The sequence below is a fragment of the Strongyloides ratti genome, scaffold srae_chrx_scaffold0000005 (assembly GCF_001040885.1).
Source record: "Strongyloides ratti genome assembly S_ratti_ED321, scaffold srae_chrx_scaffold0000005".
Lineage (NCBI taxonomy): Eukaryota > Metazoa > Nematoda > Chromadorea > Rhabditida > Strongyloididae > Strongyloides > Strongyloides ratti.
The window spans coordinates 35992-50879 of record NW_020171513.1 but is presented as its reverse complement, the minus strand read 5'-3'; the positions used below and the strand labels follow the sequence as shown (position 1 = coordinate 50879).

Here is a 14888-nt window from a genome sequence, read left to right as displayed (position 1 = left end):
TTTCTTATAATGAATATATCTTTATATGTATATGTGTGCATTTTTATATTGGTTGTAAGATGGAACAACTCTATGTTGATGATAATAATAATCTCTTATCAATGAAGAGGATGTTGTTAAGAAATTGACATGACACGGGCAATTATACCACAATATTGTTAATTAATATTTTTTATGCTTTTCATTCTTTATATATATATATAAGAAGAAAAAGATAGAAAATTAAAAGAAAGGAGAATGCTTAAATATATAGTATAGATTAGAAACAAAATATTTACTCATATATTATGTAAATGTTTCACAGTAATTTTTGCACTTTTGATAATATTAGTATGATATATCAGTGTAATCCGTTTGCCAAAAAAACATTATATCATTGTTTATTAAAAAAAAAAAAAGAAAAAATAATAAGAATTCATATCATAAAATAAAATTTTACTATGTTTATTTATATAAAATTATTCTATTATTTTTAATGTCTTTTTGAATATATTCCTTATTCCAAAAAATTCAATGAGTATTTTTATATAAAAAAAAACATAAATATTACAATGGTTTTTAAGAATAATTATAATACTTTTCCCTTAATTTCTTAAATATATTATTTATTATACCAATTTCTTCTATTCAATTTTATGATTCATTATTACATTGAAATGAAAAGATGAATATATTATAGTTATATAATATATTTTTTTCTTTCCCATTTAAAACTATATTTTCATTGTGATTCATTTTACAATTAAATTTTAATCTGCCAATTCCTACTTAAATCTGCTATTTTCTATTGGTTTCTAATTTCATTGTTTGTTTTGTGTTTTCATAGCGTCACAATCCATGCACGTGGCCAAAACGTTTAATATATGTAAAACATATATTATATGTCACAAAGTATATATGTATATATTTTCTCTTTTGCTATAAATGTCCAGACAAACACTCTCTCTCATATATTCTTAACATCTTTCTATATATATATAAATATATATCTATATGTGTATATATATTATCCTTTTATACAATTTTTTACGCATTAACATTGTTATATTTTGCATAATAAATAATATTTTCATTATAAAATACTATTTAAAATAATTAATATTCCTTTTTTTAATATTTTTATTTAGTATAAATAAAGTTAACTTCGTATCCACAAACAATTTTATTCTTTTATTTTTTATTGTATAATAAACAATAATAAAAAATGTTTTTATATAAATAATTTTTTTTTTTTTTTTGCTAATTTTAGATGCTAGGAGCCTCTAGTTCCGAAGATGAAGATGATGATTTTATTCAGGAGAATGATAATTCATCTGATGTATGTATTTATAAAATTTTATATATATATATATATATGTTTTTTTTTAGGTTCTTACGTTACCACGAAGGAATATGTTTAATGATCCATCTTTATTAGTAGGTTCAATACCTCATCATGGATCCAGTGGTTTAATTGGCCATCCATTATCAACATCACCAAGATCTGATTCCCCAGCACCTTCAGACTCTGTGTCACAAGCAAATTCTTTAAAACGTAGTGAATCAAATCAAGTACGTATGGTTTCACATAATGGATCATTTAGAACAGGTCACCTATTACCAAAAAAAATATCAGGAGGCGCAAATAATTCATTAACATTGCAAAAAAATCTTCATTCTTCTCAAGAGATATCAGATCAGGATGAAGAAGAAAGATATTCAGGTGATACACCATTACATGGTACCTCATCTGATACAACAGCCGGCGGTAAAATAAGTAAGGAGGAAGAGGAACGCCTAAAGGCAGAAAAAGAGGAAGAAGAACATAAAGAAAGACTACAATTATATGTATTTGTGGCAAAGTGCATTGCGTATCATTTTAATGCTAAACAACCAACTGACATGGCAAGGCGGCAATTAAAAATAACAAAACAGGAACTTTCAAAAATAAAAGAGCGCTTTCAAAGTTTCTTAAGAGGTGAAACTCAAATACCCGCTGATGAAGCCTTAACAAAAGCTATTGAATCATATTATGAAGTATTTCTTAAAAGTGAAAGAGTTGCTAAAATTGTTCAAGCAGGAGGTTTTTCTGGTTATGATTTTCGTGAAGTATTTCGTTGTAATATTGAAAAAAGAATAAGAGTATTACCAGAAATAGATGGATTAAGTAAAGACACAGTTTTATCTTCATGGATGGCTAAATTTGATTTGATAATTAAAGGAGATGAAGACAATAATCAAAATAGAGGTGGACGGTAAGTAATATAATTTACAAGTAACATTCTAATTAAATAAAAAGAATAGTATATATGTTAAATTAAATATAATATATATAATAAAGTAAAATATATATTTTACTTTATAGTATAAATGAGACAAATTAATTTATTTAAATAATTTTAAATTATATAAATAATGTTACATAATAAAATATAATTTAAAAAAAAAATTAAATTACAAATGATATTTAATTATAGAGGACGCTTACGGGGAGTTAATGCTACAAATGCTGATTCAATACAATCAAAAGACCAATTATATGATATGTTTCAACAAATATTAGGAATAAAAAAATTTGAACATCAAATAATATTTAATGCATTACAACTTGACAATCCTGATGAACAGGCAGCTGCAATAAGAAGAGAAGTAGCAACAAGAGAAGATGTCTTAAAAGATGTTAGTAAATTAAAAAAAATAATGCCAAAATTTGTTGTAAAAGATATGGAAACATTATTTATGGATGAAACACGACAATCTATTAATTTATTAATATCTAATTTAGAATCAGTTCCAGTAACGCCAAGAGGTCAAGGTATCAGTGGTCGCAAGAAAGATAATAAAAGCAGGAGTAGGCATGTTTATTTAAGGTGAATAAAATTTAATTATTTTGTTATTTTTTTGTGGCCTTGTTAATTAGTTTTTTTTTTATTTTAATTTTTTTTTAACCTTTTCATAAATATGTATATATGACATTTTTTTAATATATAATTAATATACATCAAGGCAGTTTAGATGATTCATATATATATATATTTTTTTAGCACACACAAATATTATTTATTAGTCTAATTTTTGTTTAAAATTAATGCAATATTTTGTTTTCAATGCTTATAATTTATACAAAACTTTTTTTTTAACTTTTATTTTAATATGTCGTAATATTTTTAGCTTCTAAAATTTTTATTTGTTAAATATTTTGTTAAATGTTGTTAAAGTAAATTTTAATTTTTTTTAATGTAATACTTTTATAATAATAAGCTTCTAAAACATGCTTCATTAAATAATTTTTCATAATAATTTAATATTCATAACAAAAGCTTTTTCTTTCAGATCACGAAGCATAGAAGATTTGTCCCTTTTCAACAGGTTTGTTGCAAACGAACATCTTTTGCTTATCTATATCTATACTAAAAAAAATTTTTTTATATATATTATTTTTCTTCATATTCCTATTTTCGAATTTATTTCCTCTTTTATATTTCAAAATTATTAAAATCTATCAAACATTTAATTTATCCTATAACACTAACATTTTTATAATAACTAAATATTTTTTAATAAGAATAATTTTTTTTCTAGTTTTGAATAAATTTTATAAATAAAAAATATATATATAAAAAAAAGTAGTTATTATAAAAAAAATTAGAAAAAAAAAAATAAAAAATTGCCTTGACAATATATATATATAAAAAGCTTCCATTTTTCCCTTTTTTTTTCTTTTAGATAATTTAATTATTAATAGTTAACATATTATTTATTTTTAGCCTTAAACGTCGGACTTCATCATTATCATTAAATAAGGCAGATAATGATGATGGAGAAGTGTCATTAACAAAAAGTGATGTAACATTAACATTTAATATGGAAGTTGTAGTAATGGAAGTTCAGGGTCTCAAATCTATTGCCGCAAATAGGATTGTTTATTGTACCATGGAAGTTGATAGTTGTCCAAAATTACAAACTGATCATGCAGAAGCTGGTAAACCAACATGGGATACACAAGGAGATTTTACAACAAAATATCCATTACCAACTGTTAAAATAAAATTATACTCTGAAGTTAAAAGTATTGTAGCATTTGAAGATAAAGAATTAGGTAAAGTAATAATAAGACCAACACCAAATTGTACAAGATCACCAGAATGGTATAAAATGACTGTACCAAAAAATAGTTCAGATCAAAATTTAAAAATTCGAATAGCAATTAGAGTTGAAAAACCACCAAATTTAAAATATTGCGGTTATTGTTATTCAGTTGGTAAAATAGTATGGAAAAAATGGAAAAGAAGATTTTTTTGTTTAGTACAAGTTTCACAATATGCATTTGCTATGTGTAGTTATAGAGAAAAAAAATCTGATCCAACTGAATTTATACAATTAGATGGTTTTACAATAGATTATATGCCTGAACCAGATTCAGATTTATATAATCAAGGTGGTAAATATTTTTTTACAGCTATTAAAGAAGGTGATGAATTAAAATTTGCAACAGATGATGAAAATGATAGACATTTATGGGTACAAGCATTATACCGTGCTACAGGACAAGCATATAAACCGGTACCACCAAAACAATCATCGAGTAATGTATCTAAAGCACAAGGATTTGCTGATAAAGCTAGTAAACATGGTATTGATGAACAAATATTATGTGATCCTGTATCATTAAATCATGATCATAGTTTTGCTAAGATACAAAGTGCTAGTTTAGAATATCGTTTAAATGAACCAATATGTTCATTAGGATGGTTTTCACCAGGTCAAGTATTTGTATTAGATGAATATTGTGCAAGATACATGGTAAGAGGTTGTTTTAGGCATGTAAGTCTTCTTGAAGAATTACTTAAAAAAGCAGATGAAGGACATTTAATTGATCCTACTTTAATTCATTATTCATTTGCATTCTGTGCATCACATGTTCATGGTAATCGTCCAGATGGTGTTGGAACAGTAACATTAGAAGAAAAAGAAAAGTTTCAGGAAGTAAAAGAGAAATTACGGGCGTTATTAGAGAAACAGATAACAAATTTTCGGTATTGTTTTCCATTTGGTAGACCAGAAGGAGCATTAAAAGGAACATTATCATTATTAGAACGTGTCTTGATGAAGGATGTTGTATCACCAGTCCCACCAGAAGAAGTTAGAGCTGTTATTAAAGAGTGCCTAGAAAATGCTGCACTAGTAAATTATTCAAGAATTTGTAATGAAGCTAAAATTGAACAAAGAATGGGTGAAGATGTTACAGCACAACAACGTATAGAAGATTTAATAAGAGTAACAGAATTTTGTATAGATTTATTAAAAGAAAATGAAGAACATCATGGGGAGGTAAGTTTAATTATTTTTATTATAAAATCATATATATATTTAATAAATTAAAAAATAACATTAAAAAATATTTTAAAAAACATTAGATTATAGTTATATTAGTATTATAATATAGATAGCATAAAAATAGAAGTAATTTATCAAAAAAAAAAACTAAAATTATTAATATATATAAATAAAATATTTAATTTTAAAGATTATTAGAAAAAAAATTATATACAAATATTAAGCTTGCAGAATATATATGTTAAAATAAGTAAAATATAAACTAAATTTGTTATCAATAATTTATTTTTGATAGAAAATTGCACTTCTATATTTTTTTGACATAATCTAATATTTTAAATTTATGTAAAATATAGTATATAAAGTAATATTTTTAAGTATTAATAATTTACTTTATTCTTAATTTTATTTATATATATAATTAAATAATATTTAATGTTAGTAACATTAAAAGATAAAAGTTTTTATTTTCATTATGGTATTTAAAAGTTATTTTGTTATATAATTTAAACTATCTTTCATTTTAACAATTTTTTTTTCTTTCTTTCTAGCAACTTCGAAGTGTAAGTAATAAATGTTGTTTGATTGTAATCTATATATAATTTTAATAAAAATGTAATTTATAAAAATTTGACAATATTTATTTTTTTTTTGATTTTTAAAATATGAAGCATTAACGTTTTTGTATGTAATTTGTTATCTGTCAGGTTGCTTTAACTTATCACTTTAATTGTATATTTTTTTTACTTTTGTACTTATATTATAATAGTTTTATATCATGTTTGTATTTAAAAATATAATTAGTAATTGTATTATTATATATTAATAAATACACTAGTAAATAAAAATGGGTTAAAATGTTCACGTGTTTTTAAAAGGCACAATATGTAATAATAATCTTGAAATGTTATATTTGATTGAAATTTTTTTTGCAGTATTTGAATGTTTTTTTTAAGCTAAAAAAAATTTAAAGAATTAAAATAATTTGATAATTTTTTAGGCATTTGCTTGGTTTAGTGATCTTCTTTCACATCATTCAGAAGTATTTTGGTCATTTTATTCAGTTGATTTGGATGCTGCATTAAGTGTTCAACCTCCTGATTCTTGGGATGCATTTCCTTTATTTCAATTACTTAATGATTTCCTTTGTTCTGAACGTATGTTTATAAAAATAATTAAAAATTTATATATATATATATATTTAGCTTCTCTTAAAAATGGAGTTTTTCATACTAAATTAATAAATCAATTTCAACCAAAAGTAACAAGATATATCACATTAATGCAAAATTCAATTACACAATCAATAGAGAAAGGATTTGGTAAAGAAAAATGGGAACCTAGAAAAGATGGTTGTAGTACATCAGAAGATATCTATTGGAAGTTAGATGCTCTTCAAGGATTTGTTCACGATCTTCATTGGCCGGAGGAACAATTTAATAAAAATTTATTTGAAAAGATGAAAAATATTTCATCAGAAATGATAAATGATGTTGCAACAAGTACCTTTAATTGCTTTGAAGGATATATGGGAAGAGCAAAAAAATCAACTGATTATATACTTCCAAGTGAAGTATGTGTTATGTTAAATGTAATATTTAGTTCAAAATCTAGAGCAATAAAATTAAGAATTGATGCATGTGAACATAAATATGAATCAAGAATAGATGAAACATTAGATAAAATGTTAAATGATATGGAATTAAGTATAAGAGAAAAATTACTATCAGTTTTAGATTATGTTCTTTCACGTCTTAGTAGATATGATGAAGGTAATCCAATAGGTGCTATATTATCAATTGCTCCAAAACCAAATGTATTATTTAATAAAATGAAAAATTTAGTTGGCGATCAAGGAATTGTTCATAATTTGACAGGATCAACTCAAGGAGGAAATAATAATGGAATAGCTAATGGAAATGTTAAACAACCTGCTAATCAACAACAAAATTCTATTCACCTTGGTCATTCATATGTAACATTTATGAGAGGTTCAACAGAAGTTTTAAGACAAATTGTTACAGATGAAGTATGGGTTAACAATTTATTTGAAAGATGGTATGATGGACAAATGAAAATGATTAATAATTGGTTAACAGAAAGATTGCAACAATCATTATCAAGTTATCAATTAACTTGTTTAATTCATATAATGAAGGTAAATTGTAACATTAACATATTTTATATTTTTTTTAGAAAGTATATTCTGATTTTGAGTTACATGGTATAGATGATGAATGTTTGAATAGTAAAATATATCAATCAATTCAAAGAAGATTAACATTAGAAGAAACCAATTGTGCTTTAACAGAAACTTCATCAGGTAGTGGTTTAGGAAGTTCTTCTGGTGGTTCATCTTTACCAGGATATTTTGGAAATTTAAGTAATGCTAGTCAAGCTGTAAGCAATGTATCTAGCATGGTTGAAGGAGCTGGTGCTAAAGTATTTTCACTTTTTAAATAAATTTTGGTATTGAAAAGATTATTTTTATTTTTTAAAAATTATTAGCTTCTTTTTTTTTGCATATTATTTATTTTTTATTTTGTAAATTTTTTTTATGTAGCATTAAGTAAAAAAATTTTTATTACAAATTTTATCATCCACATAAAGTTTATATGTAAAAATAAATGAATCAATTGAAATATTTTATGAAATATGAAACATTAATATATATTAAATGTATAAAATATCATTTAATTTATTACATATTAAAAAGCACTTAAACTATATTTCAAAAAATTTTAAACAAATAACGATTAAATTAATTCATTTTGAATATAGAATTTTTTATACAAATAAAATGTATGACATTTTTTTACATATTTTCAACTTCCACAATTTAAAATAAAGATAGAAATTAATTAGATAAATATATTTGGAATATAATTTATATTTTATTTGAAAATATTTTTATATGAAACCAAAGAATGTATTTTGATATTTAATATGAGTTTGTATTTGACAAATATGTTTTTACAGTAAAACTTTATTAATTTTTTCTTTTTATATCAACTTTCATAGTTTTTTTAATATATTTTTTTGTTATAAAAACTAAATAAAAAAGTTATTTTTGTTCTTATATATTTACTTTAAAATAAAAATATCAACGTTAATTTTAAATGTAAAAAAGACTTTATATATACTAGTCTTAAAATTTTTTTGCTAACATTACATGTAACAAAATATCCTTATCGAACTTAAGCTAAAATTTAAGATGTTTAAAAGTGCTTTGTGTATTAAACATTCAAACATTTTTATGTATAAATTAAAATTATTAATATTATTAATTTAGTCAACCAATTTTTCTTCTGTTTAAAAAACAAAAGAATATTAAAACGTTTTTACCAATTTATTAAAAACAAGCTTAAAGATGAATATTAAAATTTAAAAAAGTAATTTTTAGTTTTTTTATTAACAAAAAAAAATTTTAAACTGCTATTAATTTATAGAATGCGTATTACTAAATGCTAAAATATTTTTATTAAAATCGTTTTTGTTATTCATTATTAAAACATTTTTAATTGAAAATATTTAAAAGTCATATACAATTTTTTAAATAAAAATAAAAAAAAAAACTTAAAAATAATAATATTTACTACTCTTATAAATTTTTACAGTATTATAACTGATAAGATATTAAGAAAAGGTTGTTGATATTACCAAATTTATAGTCTTATAAAACAATCAATAATTTTTATATTAAAAAAACTACAAATGTATCAAAAAATGGATTATTTTTCATTTTTAATGATCCTGTGGCCTAATGGAGAAGGCGTCTGTCTCCTAAACAGAAGATTGTGGGTTCGAGTCCCACCTGGGTCTTTTTTTTAAATATAAAAATGCATATATTTTAAATTTGGTACTTTTTGCAAAAACATATTATTCTTATCTATAAAAAAAAGACCTTTGAAATTGTAGTATCTCTTTAAAAATTAAAAATTATATCAATTGTAGTTTAAAATAAATACACAATAAGAATAACAATTAAAATTAGATATTTTCATTTTTTACTATTTTATACTATAAACTTAAATTATTACTCTTAACAATGTTAAATATGTCATTTGATGTATTTAAAATAATTAAAAAAATAAGAAATAAAATAAAACATTGGATTTGATTAATATTAAAATATAATATTTATAAAACTTTAACGATACATAGGTTTTAGTGAAAATAAAAAAATCAATTTTTTTTAAAGATATACATAAGTATTTTTTGGTAAATGTAACAGTTTTCTATGAAACATAGTTTTTTTTTCAAAATAAAATTTTTATAGTGAGTTTTTTAAATTGATGAAAAATTATTGTTGTCGAAATGACGTTAAAATTTTATAAAAATATAATTCTAAATCATATTCATTAAACAAAGTATAAGATCACATGTTATTGTTTTTTAGTTAGTATTAAACAAAAATGTTAAAATAATTTTATTTAATGTACAACAAAAACATATTTTTACTTTTGTGTAAATCAAGTACATCAATATTTTTTTATTAATGTTACCCTGTCTCATATAAAATGCATTTTTTTTAGAATTCAAGATGTCAGCTAACTCTTTTAACTATTTAGTGACAGTTTAAAAAGTTAAGCACTTCGGCTTGGTTTTTCAAAATCTGCTCTACAAAATGACATGAAAAAGTGATAAAAATGACAAAAAATGATTTTCTACCATCAACATTTATTTTTTTATATTCAAAAAACAGAAACAATCTTTTCTTAAATAAAATTGCATAGTGTGATGAAAAATGAATTTGTATGATAAAAGGGAGCAAAATTAAAAGTCGAAAGACAAAAAAGAAATTTGAAAACAGTTTCCAAAATTATAGTTTTCTCAAAAAAGGCCACGGTATCGATTTAATAGTCTTGTAAAAAGTTTCGGATTATAAATTTATGGAATCTAATAAAACAGTAGATTTTCATACATTCTGTCTACAATTAAAAAAAACCAACAAAAAAATTTTAAACAAAAAACCAATTTTTTTATATGAAAATGTCTTCAGACGCTTCGAAAATCACGGTTTAAAGATGGAAATAGTAATGTTTTGTAACTTTCTCTTACTTACTTTAATTCCTAGTTTTTTTTTTAACGGATTTACACTTTTTCAAGCATCTAAATCTTTTTTATAAGAAAATGTCTTTAAAAACAATGTAGCCATAAATTCTATCATTCAAAACTATATTGCTTTTAGGAAAATTAAATTTTTTTAACAATGTGCTTTATCAGACAAAATATTATTTTAAATCAAAACATTTGTTGAACATTCAGTTACAAGCGTTTTAAAGTTCTAAAAAAATAACTGCATTTTATGTGGAACAATCAAATAAACATTTTATATAAAAAACAATTGTTTATTTGCTAAAAAATTTTTTTTTAGAAACGTATCTCTTTATTAAAACAAAGTTTAAAAATATTTTAATAAAAAGTTTAAAATATTTAAAGAAAAACATTATTTTTTGTTTTAATGACGAAATGACTCAATAAAGAGGAATAAAATGTGTAGTTTTGTTATGATTGAAAATATTAACAATAACAAAGCAATAAATGTAAATGTAACAAAAATTTATTAAAAGTAGTATTTTATATTTTCTTATTAGCCAATTTTTAAAAATGAACATTTGTTTGTAATAAAAATATTTTTTTTAAAAAAGCTAGCACTTTTAAATATTTACAAAACTATCATCACATAGTAAATTTTATTGTTACACAATGTTAAGAATATTTGTAAAACAAACTTTAATTACTTTATTATTTATAATCTTTTTATACTTGATTTTTTAATTTGTGGATAATCGCTGTTTTAAACAAAATATATTAAAATATTTTTAAGAAAAGCAACAAAATTTATAGAAATAAAAAAGTAGTATCAATTTGTTTCGTGTAATTGATCTAAAAATATTTTTTTCTTAAAAATAAATAAATAAAGCTCAAAAAAAGTAAATAGAAAAACACCTTTCTTTAAAATTGCATGAATACTAATCTGATTGTTTTAAAATTAATTTATTAAATAAAGTGAAAAATAATGTTAAAAGTTTTGTAGTCAAGAAATATAAATTAATTTATTATCATAACAGCCATTGCGCTATTATTTAAATTATGAATAAATACAATTTTTTAATATTTAAGAAACATATTTTCTTTGTAATATTTATAAGTTTTAACATTTAGAAAAGTTCTTTATACAATTTTGCTGTATTTCATTTTATATTATTTCAAATCTTATTAAAATTACTTATTTTTATTTAATATTTTTTTAAATAATTTTTTTTTAAGATATTAAATGATTCAAAATGGACGAATTAAAAAAGTTTTTTTGTATTTACAATATTGTTTTGAAAAAAATATATATAAAAATTTACTTTTTGGTTTGAATGCTTTAAAATCGCTTGTCTTTAAAAATTTGTTTTTTTTATTTTAATTATTTTAAAGATTAATGTATTTTTTTAAAAAATTGTATTACTAAAATTCAACCGATGATGTAAAGTTTTAAATAACTATAATTCGAAATTAGAAATATTTAATTTAAGCAAAATAAAAAAATTTTAAAAGTTATACGACACAAAATAATAAAAAATTAAAATGTTTATTACTATAAAAGTAACTATTTTTTGCTCATTTTACTTTATTTTCTTCTTTATATATATATACCTTTTAAGCATTTTTATTTACCAATAAGTTTTAAACTCTTTAAGAATATTATAACTGTTTATGAATATACTTGCATGTATAAAAGAAAAATTACTCTTAACGTTATAAAAGATAATTTATAATAGTATTATTATATAATTATGGTTATCAGTACAACTTTATTAAAAATTAAATTTACTATGTAAAAACGCATTAAATACTCTGACTAAATATGTTTTTAATAAATGATTTTATATTTTTTATTAAAAATAACTTATAAATAAAGTTTTTTTTTACAAAATTTTACTCTAAAATGTAACTTTTTTAATAACAATATATGCTTAAAAAAGTTACGTTTATTTGTGTTAACAGATTATAGAAAAAGGTTAAATGTATAATAAATTTTTTTTATTTTATTTGTAAAAAAAGTAAAATTACATATATAATCTTTTTTTTTTTTTGAAACAAAATATTATTATAAGCTACCATTAAACTACTAATATTTTATACAAATATTTTGTTAAATATAAAATTTTCAAAAAATGAATAAATTTGTACCTAATTTTTTGCTATCTAATTCAAAATAGCAATATTTTTTTAATAAAATGCTTGTCATACTTTTTCTTTTTTATTAAAAAATCTTTTATGAAACTATTAAAAAAATATTTTACTAAAAACTGTTAAAACTTGATTAAAGGTAATTAAAATACTTTTATATTGCAAATTTTAAAAGTTAATAACAGCTTCGTTCCAAAATTTTGAAAACTGAAGAATTTACTTCAGAATTTAATAATTACCTCAAATTAGTTTATTTAAACCAAAGAATTTATAAAAGTTTTTAACTATGTTAAATTTCATTCATTCATTTATTTATTATATACTAAATAAATTTGTGTAAACAGACATACAAGCATCAACTGTATGTATATATATTTAATCGTTTTTAACTTATGAAAAATTTAATTTTTAAATTTCTTTAAAACTATTAGAAAAAAATTAAATATTATTATCATAATGTAATATATTAAAAAAATCTTAACATTTATATTTATACAATATTTATTGTTAATTAATTTGTAGTAATAATATCTTAAAATATCAAAATAAAACTTTTTTAAATACGTTTTTATAGTTATATCTAGCAAAGCAAAAAAAAGTAAAATTTACAAGAATGTGAATAAATTATTTTTAACATAAATACTAATAAAAGCAGTTAAAAGTAAAGTTCAATAGTTTAAAAAATTGAAGAATACATTTAAAATTAAATATTTATTTCAAATATAATTTTAATACTGTTTCTACTATTTTTATTTCATTTTTATATGCTATCTTATATATATAGTCATAAAATTGATGTAAAAAAAATTTCTAAATATTTTTTTAAGATAACAAGAAACATTCTTAACAATGAAAGCAATTATTTTTTAACAAAATTGCTTTTATTTATAGTTATTGCAGCAAAAATTCTAAAAATAATATCTAGATAAAATAGTTGTTTCTGTTAATTTTGAAATTAAATGTTTGTTTAATAAGTACGAAGTTAGAAAAACATTTAAGATAATAAGTTGTTACAAAATAAAATTAAAAAAAAGCTATACAATTTTGAAGTTAGACTTGACATTTTTCAAATTTTTTTGATTTTTAAAAACTAACACTTTTTTGAAAATTTTCACTAATGAAATTAAAAACATTGTACAGGTTATAATTTTTTTCATCTTTTAATAATTAATTTATTTATAGATCTTTTTTTCAACTTTGAGATATTTTTAGAAAATAAAGATTTTCTTTTTCATTTTGATGTACTTTGTACTATTAATTGATCGAAATATTTTGTAATTTTATTTTTTAATTTAATATTAATAAGATTAAATATATACATTTTTTATTACTTACGAATAAATTTAGTATAACTAGAAAAAAACATTTTGTTTTTAATTGTTATATTGAAAAAAGTTGTTACAATTTTAAGATTTTAAAAAAAAAAAGAAATTCCTTTGGAAATATTTTCTATACTAATTGAAAATAAATTAAAAGTTAAAATACAACTGTCTAATATATGAAACTCTCAGGAATTTAAATTCTCTTTAAAAACACCTAATGACGTTCATGATTTTCATCCCAATTAAGAGATGATGTAACGGTATTTAGAATTTCACCAATTTTGTATAATATTAACAACATTAATAACATAAATAATTACTTTTATTTAGTGCAAGAATCAAACAATACAATATATAATACAATTATATTTTTCCTAGAATATTAATTGATATATTCTAAAGTCGTTATTTTAAGAATGGAGATGAAAGTAAGACTGACTTGTCTTACTTCTTCTTTTGTGTTTATGCTGTATTTTTTTATATGCCTCATCTATCTAATGTCATAATTGTAATGGCATTACTTATTTTCTAAAAAAGAAAATTGTTTTTTTTTCATTCAAAATATATTTTACACATTTTATAAAAGTTTTATAATATTGTAATTAAAATATAAATTATGCATTTGTTATTGTTTTTTCAAATAAAATAGGTATTATATAAAACAAGTATTTCACTTTTAATATAAAAACAAATAAAATTTATTTTCTTTTTAGTATTTTTAAATGACTCAATTGTTATGTAAAAAGAATACTTTAAAAAATAATTTTTTAGTAAAAACAAATAAATGTTTTTAAACATTTTGTGTTTGTTACAATATATAGAAAAAAAAATTATCATTATCTAGTAGACAAAATTATAGCGAATATAAAATCTTTTTAAAAAAAAATATAATTCTACTTTAATTTTTGAAAAATTTTGAATATAAGAATGTTGATAAAAAAAAGTGAATTATATATTTGAAATATTTTTACAATAAAATAAATTTTATTATGAAAAGATTTTTTACTTTTAGTATACACAAAAACTTTTTTTTTAATTTTATAAATATTTTAAAAATTTAACATG

General features: G+C 20.5%; 1 protein-coding gene across 1 annotated transcript; it reads left to right on the top strand.

Annotated features, from left to right (window-relative positions):
- Positions 1-1249: 1249 nt before the first annotated feature.
- On the top strand, positions 1250-7779 carry SRAE_X000219300 (Calcium-dependent secretion activator 1; the record flags this gene model as incomplete). Its single annotated transcript, XM_024644985.1, has 7 exons — positions 1250-1318; positions 1369-2234; positions 2457-2849; positions 3747-5310; positions 6317-6473; positions 6522-7474; positions 7513-7779. 7 exons carry the CDS (start codon positions 1250-1252, stop codon positions 7777-7779), a joined length of 4269 nt encoding a protein of 1422 aa, XP_024499663.1.
- Between the last annotated feature and the right edge of the window lie 7109 nt (positions 7780-14888).